This window comes from Sinocyclocheilus grahami, unplaced genomic scaffold, assembly GCF_001515645.1.
Source record: "Sinocyclocheilus grahami isolate Dianchi unplaced genomic scaffold, SAMN03320097.WGS_v1.1 scaffold877.1, whole genome shotgun sequence".
Taxonomy (NCBI): domain Eukaryota; kingdom Metazoa; phylum Chordata; class Actinopteri; order Cypriniformes; family Cyprinidae; genus Sinocyclocheilus; species Sinocyclocheilus grahami.
In genome coordinates this window covers 418,962-430,715 of record NW_015506056.1, presented here as the reverse complement: position 1 = coordinate 430,715, position 11,754 = coordinate 418,962, and the positions used below count along the sequence as shown (strand labels likewise).

General features: G+C 37.9%; 2 protein-coding genes across 2 annotated transcripts in view; one reads left to right on the top strand and one right to left on the bottom strand.

The window, feature by feature from the left end:
* LOC107563514 (ventricular zone-expressed PH domain-containing protein-like) overlaps positions 1 to 11,754 on the top strand; it is a 117,864-nt gene that overhangs the window by 26,863 nt on the left and 79,247 nt on the right. The window lies entirely within an intron of this gene.
* On the bottom strand, positions 2,927 to 8,559 carry LOC107563506 (pentraxin-related protein PTX3-like). Its single transcript, XM_016248402.1, has 3 exons — positions 8,259 to 8,559; positions 5,925 to 6,503; positions 2,927 to 4,317 (listed from the first exon to the last, which is right to left on the bottom strand). Exons 1-3 carry the CDS (start codon positions 8,404 to 8,406, stop codon positions 3,686 to 3,688), a joined length of 1,359 nt encoding a protein of 452 aa, XP_016103888.1. The 5' UTR covers positions 8,407 to 8,559; the 3' UTR covers positions 2,927 to 3,685.

Here is an 11,754-nt window from a genome sequence, read left to right as displayed (position 1 = left end):
CTGAGAAGAGACTTCTTTTAAAACATTAGAAAATATTACAGATCCTAATTTGAACACTATGTGTGAATGTTATAATAAATGTATTAAAACAGAGCTGTTGTAATGATTATTATCATTATTATTGTCTTTTAATTTTATTTTACAGAACAACAGTAAAATTACAATACTAACATTTATGAATGTTGATAAGAGTTCTTGCTTTTTCTCAACTTTTATTTTGGCGGAAACGCACAGGAAGACCTCAATGCTTATTTTTGTTGACAACAGATTTATAAATGAGTCTCATTACGAATACGTCGTACGTATCGCATTGTCACATGCCTTGTAAAAATTCATAAAAATGTGACTGAGCAACTGACAACTGTATCGGCGCAGATTTTCCTCGCGCTTTGGACTTTGAACCCTGGTTAACAAGCAGATCTGCTGCGAGTTCGTGCACGCGCTGTCAGAATACATGCAATGCGTGCGTCGATTAGAAAACATAACGTTCTGCAGTTTATTTACTGATTGTTTAAGGCCATTTCATGATTTCAATCATCATACAGTAACCAGCAACAATCACCCCTTCCTCTTCTATCGACGCGGGGGGTGTTCTCATTCGAAAGTGGGCCTCTAGATGCACACTCGATTCACATTCAAGAGGGTTCCTCGAGCTGATGGGATCCCCCGAATTTGGTGCGGATTCGCCGTGCCGTTACGGAGATATGGCTGTTCAAAGTTTCAATGGTTTTCCATAAACTAAGCTTTAAAGTGTTTCATCCAGGTCGCCAGTAGCAAACAATGCTGGACAAACTAAGTAATTACACCATTTCAAGCATTTTATCTGCGTTTACGTTCTGTAAAAAAATGTTCATATCGGCAGCATATTCGCCGATACTGATATATCGGCGACAGGCTCATATCAGCCGATAATATCGGCAAAACGATATATTGGTCGGGCTCTAATAAGCATATCAGGTTTTGTGGTTTCTGCATATGCCATGCATTATAGCAGAGCAACTACAGGGGACCAGCTTATTGGATTTTTAGAACTTAATAGCTCAAACTTGTCCTTCCTCAAGCCTCCCATTGGGGTCTGTCCTTCTAATCAGTCTCCTTTCCCCTTCTCTCATTAACACCACTCTGGTCCTACTTCCCATGGGTTCACAGAAAACCAATAATGTGCAACCTCTTCGTAGTCCGTGAAGCAGGAAGTGTGGTGAGGTAATGGGGTTCAGGTTAGGTTTTGTGGGGTACCATCGAGGGGTTCTAAACGCTGAACAATACAAAGGGAAGGGTAGAGCAGTGATTCATAGAAACAACTACTTCATTGATACGACAATTAGATTACAATTTCCATGGTCTATTTAATGCTCAGGCCAGGCTCATTCTGAAAAATGGCTTTTTGAAAATCACACATTTAAAATGGTAAGTAAAGAAAAAGAAGGCTTTGACCAACTTTACTTCAGCAATGACTTAGTGGCTACTGGTGGTAAAAAAAAAATAACCCTACTCAAAATGCCATATTGACTTGATTAGTGTAGAAGACTAGTTGTGACACCACCACCATGACAAAAGATAGTGTATGCTGCTCTTTTCAGCAGGACAGTCAACAACTTAAACAATCACTTAGTCTCTTTAAAATGTTTTGCTGAGCTACGTAGGTGTTTCACCATCAGCTCTCATGTTTCTTTAGTGTGTAGACACAGGGGTCCCATGTTGAAGTCACGTCGGAGGTACGATGAGTGTTTGTAGTGGTCTGGAGTGTGTTAGAGACACAGCTCCCCTGGTGTGTACACTCACTACAGGAGCAGGAAAGGTAGAGAAGCATCTTTGAAACATTAAAGCTTTTGAATGGCTCCCAAACTCCCTCCAGCAATGCTCATTATTAGTAATATCCCTTCAAGAATGTAGTCTCCCTTCCACCATCTGGATCCACTAATCAGTCTGAGGCCTGAGTGCTTTTGCAAAGCCAATGATTTGTTCCTCTTTTATGCTGACCCATGACCAGTGTCATCCAGATCCTTGGTTATGTTGCATGTTACACGTGTAAAATACCAGACGCTTAATGTGGCCTGTGCTGTTTTGTCTTGTTTTCGATTAACTGATTTACTTGAATTTTTTTAATACACAATCTTATTGTACAAGTCTCATCATTATCATTGAGCATAATATTCCAAAGAAAAATAATGTTTGTCCTCATAATCCTTTATCAAAATGTACTCACTTGCTCTGCCACCAAAGCAACTTATCTTTTGTTAGTGTATTTTCAAATTTTTTTTAATTTAACATTTTATTCAAATATGTCACAGGGTGGAAGGAAAGAGGGATTTTAATGCTGCTTAATGTTGACATTAACTGAAAGGTCACTTTTTACATGATTCTGGAAGTCTTTTCTGTTAAAAAAAGAGAGAGAGGCAAACCAAGAGATATTAAAACTGATACTCGAGATTCACTAACCCTGTTTCAAATTTTATGTTAGGGTGCAGTCATGTTAGCAAAATTTCAGCGGAATTTTCAGCTTTCAAACGAAGCAACTTTTTGTTGGTTAATCTGTATGACTAACTTGAATCCGTTGTGTAACAATATTAAATGTAACCATACCTTTAAACTGTTGTGATTCTTATCCGAGTCCTCACTTTCATAGCGGCTGCAAAGGGGTTGGGAATGGAGTAACCTATAGTCTCGCTGACATTACAGATATGGGATAGCATTTGGGACAAAGCCACACTCACTTACTGACATTTTTCACAGTCTCACTGGTAAACTCTTTACATAGTTTTAATTTAAGAATGATTTAGCTGTTGGTTATGGAATAATTATCCATCATAATGTATTGAATCACTAAATAATGTATATATCACAATTAACTGTTATGTGCTATTAACTGAAACACTCACCTCTTGATCTTTTTTCATTCAACAGATCCTGAATGACAATGTTTTTGTTATTTTTAGTTTTACATTTTTATTATGGTTTGCTTTCCCCAACCCTCAGAAAAATATCTATGTACATTATACATTCATCTTAGCCTCTTAACAACCCCCCCCCAAAAAAGAAAACACTATACATTTAATCACATCAGCGGAAACATAAAAATAAAGTCACAATTTGTAAACATTTTCCACAGTTCTGTCATCAAAACATAGCATCCATCTTGTGGTAAAAATACAAACCAAAGACAAAAAAGTTATTAATTAGCAGAACTCACATACTCTATAACATACAGAACTCTATAACAAGATATTTTAAAATGGCCATCACAAGATATGTAACGGAGCCTATAGTTTGAAAAAAAAAAAAGGCATAAAAATAGCAATTGACTGAAGTATTACATTACAAATAGATAAAAAATTAAGTAAAATCTGAATGTAAACATTACCAATCAAGATAAATAGTTTGACGATACATAATACTTTTTTTTTTTTTAAATCCCTCCATTTTGTATTAAACATTCTTGTAAAACAGAACAGTTTTTTAATAATAAAAAAAAAGATATATGATATAATGTCCCTCCAATGGCAGCAGTTTTAACTATTGTAACTTGCTAAATCACATTTTCCCTATGAGGGAGCATTTTTTGCACATTTAAGGAGAGGAAAATTATTGTTTTGTGCAGGTGTAGCAAAGCAGGTTCTTAATATGTGCTTGTAGGAGCTCAGCTGATTTGTATACAGGGCCCAGGTGGTTAAGACAGTAGAGAAATTTAGTATATTAATTTGACACCCCCTTTTGGCTCAATGTCAGAAATGCCCCATGCCACCACATTACCACGGATACCACAACCATTCCCATCCAGCCGCGCTTGCCGAGATATCTCTTTTGAATCCAAAACGCGGTCCCACATGTTCACTCCAGTCATCTTCCCTGTGAAGGCCAGCTCCGCATCAAATGTGTCGGGGATACTAAGATGCCTGAAGAAACGTCCATACTCTTGCCCCAATAGTATGCTTCCTTTGCTGCGTAACTCATGACCTTCGGCCACTCCAGGAGAGCTTGCAGCTTGTTGACCATTCACCCACAGTGAAGCCAAGCCCTGCTGTGAACTCCAGACTGCACAAATGTGCACCCACTGACCCTCTTGAGCTGCCCCTGAAGCTTGCACCAAATGGGTTTCACCATAGACGGTAAAGAAGACACTCTGTCCATTCAACACCAACTGGAGTTCGTAGGCATTGCCAGTTGTACTGTACGAGAAGAGGATGGTCTTGTTGAGCACCTGAGTTGGTTTCACCCACAGGCAAATGGTGACGGCATTGGTCTTAAAGGGTGTTTTGGGTGAGACTTCAACATGAGCTGTAGATGAACGTGTGGGGAAGAGCAGCCCAGTGTCACAGCCTGAAAAGGAAGAAGAATTGAGAGAGGGAAAGGGAGAGTTAAGTGGTTAACAAACTTTGATTATCCGCTGTAAGAAGGAACAGAATTGATCTGTTATGATGTCGGTTACCCTATTTATTTCAGAGGGAGAACCACTACACCACTCCACCCATCAATAGTTACATACGATTGCATCACTGGAGGCTTGTGATTTTATCTGTCCAACCTATCTAACCTTTACACAAATCTTTCAAGGAGGGTTCATCACAAAGTGTAAATAATAAAAATGTTTTGTAATGTAATCTTCAGCGCATCCTTTATCTTTTAATGGGGGTTCTCCAAGTAATGAGTTACACTGTAAACATTTAGTCATTGTGAATCCTGTCCAGGATTTGTTTCTGCTGAGCCTCCCAAAGAGCGACAGAGATCAAGAGACTTCTTTTTCTTGTGCTTTTAGTATTTATTCACTGCTAAATGATCAGGTATAACCCAACTATGATCGTCCCTGTGCAGTTGTCTTTTATAAGTTCATGCTTGCATGAGCATGTTTTATACGGATGGTCAGTTTTGTGCACGATTAGCTGGCATAACCTTTGAGAGGATCTTCAACCAGAAGAAACTCAATTACAGTGGAAGGCTTGTAAAACGGATAGGGATTGAAGGGGGATTGGTTAATGGGATTGGTACATTCTCTCTCCTGTGGGTGATTGCTTTGCTATGACAGGCCACGGCTCTCCTATCCTACCGTAGCTTACAATATTTTCATTACATTTGTCTTGGGTTTCCTGCTGTGGGAGAATGGAGGAAGGCTAAGTCATTCTCTAAAGAGTCTCATCTGGTTCTGTTTTCCCCCCTGGATGATTTGGTGTGGTCGCCCTGCATTGCTGTTCATAATTATACCTCCCTCTGTGTCTTTCATTTACTCTACCTCTACAAAGCTATTTAATGCAGAAGGCATGGGCATTCGCAGATTAAATAATTCTTAGCTTAAGCTGACTAGAATCTGTATCCGGCATACTGACAAGGTGAAAGCTCTCTTGATGCGAACAAAGTTTGTTTCCCAACTCAGTAGGAGCTTGGGGAATGTCTTAGGGGGTTAAACATTTATCAGATTTTGGGGGAATCAACCTCCTAACTTGGGGTGATGGTGGTCTGCTCAGAGGTCGTATGAGTTGACATGCTTTGTGTTTGTTTTAGTCAGCTTAGTTGGCTAGTGATTTGATCTTACCATGTGGTTTGCATAAATCGTGGATTTACAGCTCAAAATTGACAGCACCAAACCAGAATTGTCACCATGGCAGTCTGTTTTAGTCCTATCCAAACTGACCTCAGAAGAATAACTCATTTAAAGCAACATACTTGCAAAGGAATTGGTAGGAATTGGTGCATGATGTTTTGTTTAGGTCCTATGGGATAAATCTACATGTGCGTTTTAACCTTTCTATACACAGTGTGGGCTGTTATCTGTGCCATTTCTTGCACATAGTTAGACACTCTGAGGTTTGAATCCAGTTTGAATTCCAGTATACCCATTTTGCTTCTCCGTCCAATTTTTTTGCTCTATGCGCCTCTCAGTAAAGTGGTAAAAATATTGACTAATTTTGCTTTCTATAGTTTAGATGTCTCACCTGATGGAAGGCTGTTTACAAAGACTGATTTGGTGTAAAGGGTCAGCTGTTCCCGGATGGTTTGCAGCTCACTGGAGATGGCTGCCAGAGTCTTCTCCAGCCTACCTCCATTCTCTGTCTCCATCACTTCTTGCATGAGATGTCGGGCCTGGAAGCTCTTGGCTTGGGAGGCCAGACCTCCTCCCCCCCATTTCAAGCAGTTGTTCTCCAGTCGCTCCAGCCGTGCAGCCTGGTTTACGCTAACAGCCAGTAGCTGCTGCAGGGCTGCATCATGCTGCACGGACTGATCAGCTGAGACCTCTTGGACATGGTCTAGTGCGTTCTGCAGACGCGTCTCTGTTTGAATCCCAGCCCGTCGAACAGAGCTCTCAACCGCAGATGCGCAAGAGCCGCCATACTGTGCCACAAATTGTAACATCTCTTCTCTCAGACTCTGTAGCTCCACCTTGATGATATCATCGGCATACTGCAGGAGCATGTTCTCTTTCATTTGGGAATTTTCCAGCATTGTGAAGAGCTTATCCCACTTAGTGAAGACTGGGCCTTTGCAGGGTTCAGGGGAAGGTATGGGGGTCTCCCCTGAGAGAGAAATCAAGAGAAATGAAGGGAGAGGAATGTAGAAAGAGAAAGAAAACATGAGTTTAGATGACATGGTTTTTATATGTATTTAAGGTGACACCATTGAGCTTGAAGTGTTAGCAGTGGAGAGTGCGTCATGGTCCTATGGAACTCTGTGAACTATAATAGTCAATATCACCATAGTGTGCCTTCAACCCCCACAATACTCAAAAAATTAGTTTTTTTTTGCTTTGTCATATCATAAATAGTAGACACTCAAGTACTATAGAAACATATTAGCTGAGCTCCCACACATTTTTTTTAGATAGCTACTGTATTCTAATAACTTCTGGCATAGTTTATGCCAACAGGGTGGACATGTTAAGCTTTGGCAAAGCAAGTAAACAAACTCATACGAAGAAAATTTGTCAATTGAAAAGTCACCAACAAATTTCACCTCATCGGTTGAAATTCCCGCCACTGAAGAGACAAAAAAAATCTGTTGTCTTGATGTCACTGAAGTGGATGGCCTTTTCTGAAAGGGGTGGATACACCAATACGACAGGGTGGACAACCATTCAAGGGACATGGACAAACTCTTCTTTTTTTATTATTAAATAAAAATATAGTTTTTATTACCAAATGATCAATGCACTCAAATTGAGTAATATTAAGTAATAATAGTAATATTCTCCTATTAATATAAAACTAAATATTAATAGGAGAATTTTTTTATTTTATTTTATGATTTGACAATATTCTACTATCATTCAAATTTAATGAGCAGTGCATGGGACATAGCAAAAGAACACGCATCCTCTCACACAAAACTAAAAAAAAATCTAGAAAATGTATCTAAAGAGCCAAGTAATGCTTTTGTTATAAGTATAAAAACTTAGCCTAATATAACACACCCTTTCATAGTCATTTTTATGTTAAGTTATCATGACAAATGAGTTATTTATGTACAGGATGCCAAAAGGCACCCTACAGTGATATTGACCCAATAATGAAATACTGCAACTAAGTCAATTCATAGTTGATTAAATGCTTAGATCTGGAAAACTTATATAGAATTCAGAAAAAAATGTTTGATTAAACTCAACCAAAGAATAAGTTTTTCAGTTTTCTGCAACAATGGGATGATCCCAGCAAACAGAAATGCTAAATCTATTTCTTCACATGGTTAAAAAATATTTTGAACACCCTGACACATATCTAGCGTCGTTAATAAGGACATTTTCAATTATAAGGTAGAATACTCAATTTAAAAATAATGATCATCTCTTTTGATTTAAATTATTTGATATTTTGTTTAGTTTAGTTTTTTTCTTGGATCAATCTGGTTAATAAAAATGAATCAGTTTTTTAAAATTATTATCTGCTTTATTCTATTTTTCTTTTTCCCTTGATTTTTTTTTCCCTGTTGTCAGAGGCATACAGTATACTCCAAAGACAAGACACAATCATAGTATAACCTTTTCAACAAACAAAACGTTCATTTATGTCATGGCACAACACGTGAATTCTGTTACACTTCAACAAATACTGCAACAAATATTCCTGCATTCACAAATGTTTAAACGCATGAACCCAGTGAGTTACATTGTTTGTATTTCTTTGTCTTTTTCCTTGCTAATGTAACACCTCTCTGAAAGACATTTCCACACACATGCTGATAGTTTATTTGTCCTGTCACCACTTGCATGTCTCCGTAACTCACAGCTAACAGTACTGATCACAATGGAATATTTATTTATTTTATTGGTTACTCACCTTCCATCTGGTTCTCAGTTATCTCGTTAAAATAATTGGGTCCAAAGTTCACATCGATATCATCCTCATAATTCTCAGGTACTGCCGTGGACAATGAAACCACCAGACACATGGCCTGGAGGAATGTCCACTTGGACATGCTGGCCATGTGTGAGTATGAACAAGGCTCAGTGTTTGTGTATAATTGTCTCTTTTTTCTCTGGCGGTCTTCCTTGTTAGATGCTGAGCAATCGGTTGGCTGGACTCCTGCTTGTTTGGTGAACTGCAGTTGAAAGGGAACTGAGCCTGATAGAGGAGCTCTGTGGTCTATATAAACATTGCGCTCAGAAAGAGAGAGAGAAAGAGGTGGGGGAGAGAGAGTTAGCTCCAGTGAGAAATTCTTCGTTGGAGGTATGAGTAGGCAAATTGTTGTACTGCTCCTGCAAAAGAGAGAGAGAGATTGGGGGAGGATGTTGTGAAAGAGGTACAAGTTGAAAACCTGAAAGAGAAAGTACCAGTGAATTTTGAAATAGTGGCTTGGAAAAGTCATAGGAATTTCTGTAATACCTAATTCCTTACTGTAACTTACCCCTAAAATCAGAGGGAAATTAATTGATAAATATTATTCAAGAACACTAATCTAACCTGTAGTCTCTATCCGAAATCCAACTCCTAGTTTTAACCTTGACACTTGATATCTGTTAGAAATATTGCCTGTGACCCCTCTTCCTTCATCTAACCTGTATCTTAATCTTTAGGTCTACCCCTGTTCCCTACCCCCAGCCCTTAAGCTTGTAGTCATATTTCTGATGAAGTTGAAAAATGTTAACAAAGATCTAACGTTGCAACTACTGTACCACAAGAAATGTAGATAGTTGAGCGTAGGTTCCAGCTCTTGTGAGACAGAATCTCTTGTCTTTACCTGCAGTGCATCTAATTTGTAATTAGATTTTTAAAAGCTAGGGCAAGTTAAGCTTACCAATGATGTCAGCCCTGTTAAAAAAAAAACAGCATATGCTGGTTAGGTATGTTTTGAAGCATGGCAGCTAGTTTGAACTGGTTTAAGCTGGTCCATAGCTGGTCATGTGCTGGTTTAAACTGGTTATAAGCTGGTTATGAGCTGGTCCTGAGCAGGAGATAACCTAGGGTGCAGTTCCCAAAACCATCTTAGCTAACTATGGTCTTTAATTCCATTGAACTGAACATATGACATAATTTACGACCATATTTGCTTTTGAGAAATGCACCCCAGCTTAGGACCAACTTATACCAGCTCAAACCTGCTGCTATGCTTCAAAACATACCTAACCAGCATATGCTGGTTTTTTCAACAGGGAGGGCATCCAGTGACAAACACATCTAGCAACTACTGTAAGTACAGTGATCTTGTTACCACCAGTGATTAAAATTGTTATAAATTGTGAATAGGTATAAATCCAAGCCTTAACCTCCCCTCCTTTTCCTAGTCCCAATCCTTTTCTCCAGTCCATATCCCACTCTTGGAAAACCAGACATGCTTCCGGTTCTCGATTAGGATCTGCCGATTAGGACCACTGTTCAAAAACCTAACCCCAAAATCCTGATTAGTTTGACTTTTTTAAATCGCAGAAAACATCTTGTTTATTCTCATGGTCTCTTATTTCATCTTATTAATGAATAATGTGTTTTAAAAATTTGTACTGGGTAGAAATAATGGGTCCTGATTATTACAGATGATAAATCATAAAGAAAACATGCTTGTCAGAAAGGCTCAGATTCTGTTTTTTGTTTCCTGTGGGGTGCTGGGGTTTGGGTCATAGAAATTTGCTGTCATTTTGGTGCAAATCACAGGCACCACTTTTACAGTCATGCACATTTACTCGGAAACAAAGACTCAGCACCCAACTGCAAATGATTTGATGCTTTCAAAACTTTTTGGACTGATGCATGGCTGATATATTTCATGTGCAGGCATAAGTGGTGTTTTATGGAAACAGAAAGGTCCCATGACATGTACCCTTTGTGAGGTCGACATTAATATGTCTGCAACACAAAATGCCTTTAACTGCAACGGATGGATTTTTCTGCTTACGCAGCCAGGTTTGCGACAACATCAGCATGCCAACAAATCTTTCCAGAATGTGAGCTTTACATTAATCATTAGTCCATTAACAGAATTTTACTTATCAACACATTCTCTGTTCTGTATGAATTTTCTCTGATGAAGATCATAACCCACAACATTTCCACATTAATGTTGTTCCCTACTGAGAAGGTCTACTACTTGTTGCCTGGTGCAAAACGTATGGAGGCGTATCTGAATGTGAACTCGGGCCAGGGTTACTGGACAGTACAAATGTGAATGACTGGTCTTGTTGTCTGAAGGGAACACTGTGGAAGGTCAACTTTGGCTAATGCCGTCAATCTGCCACCTTGGAATGAAAAGTGCTGATCATGACATTCCAACAGAACCTACACCATAATTGACGGCAAAGCTCGGACAATGAAGTCCATGTATAATCCATGACAACCTCACACCTACAACCCAAAAAGTGGGCTGAGCAGGAAGGAAATATTCAAATGAACACCTGTATGTTTATCATTCCCTTGAAATCAATTTTTGTAACTTATTGTACATGGAGTGCACATTGTTATTTGCTGTACGGAACCAAATGGGTTACTGCTGATTTAAAGGAATATTTCAGGCTAGATGCAATGAAACATTTACAGTAGATGCTGTGCAGACAAGAATTATATAGTTAAAAACAGCCGTGAAGTGGTCTAAATTTCTTTTTAGAATTGATTGTTTTTCAAAACGGATCCTGACTTTTGGTTATTTGGTTAAGCTTTAGTCCATTATAAAAATGGATCTTATTTAATGATATGGAATTTAAAAAAAATAAAAATTATATATATATATATATATATATATATTAAATAACTGCCGTGAAGTGGTCTAAATTTCTTTTTAGAATTGATTGTTTTTCAAAACGGATCCTGACTTTTGGTTATTTGGTTAAGCTTTAGTCCATTATAAAAATGGATCTTATTTAATGATATGGAATTTAAAAAAAATAAAAATTATATATATATATATATATATAAATACTGGTTAAGCCAATGTTGTTGTGGCAAAGAAATGTTTTGATAGTGCCAGTGTTTAGCCAAATCAGCCTATGAATGAGTTGAGTTTCTGCATATTAAGATGAGAAAAAAGAAAGAATATACTTTTAATTGCTAAGGTACCATGCAATTACTATGTTGATATAAATAATGTGCTACTTGTTACCCTTATGTTATATAAAATGCACGTTTATCAAATGAAACAAATAGTATTTTATAGTGATAGACTAACATTTCATTTTGGAATTACCTGCATCAGTCAGATACTTTAGTCAACTGACAGAAGTGATTCTACTTGAAGTGAAAGAAATTTTTTTTTACCAAGATCTTTGTTACAATGCACATTTGATTTTCAGATATTTCTTAATTCTTGTGAGAAAAAAAAAAAATGCACACTTAAATAATACACACAGTG

Excerpts from the sequence above, each read along its gene's own strand:
- LOC107563506 (XM_016248402.1), bottom strand. The coding sequence starts at position 8,406 with ATGGCCAGCATGTCCAAGTGGACATTCCTCCAGGCCATGTGTCTGGTG. Across the intron at positions 6,504-8,258 it reads AACTGAGAACCAGATGGAAG|GGGAGACCCCCATACCTTCC; the intron begins GTGAGTAACCAA and ends TTTCTCTCTCAG. Across the intron at positions 4,318-5,924 it reads TGTAAACAGCCTTCCATCAG|GCTGTGACACTGGGCTGCTC; the intron begins GTGAGACATCTA and ends CTTCCTTTTCAG.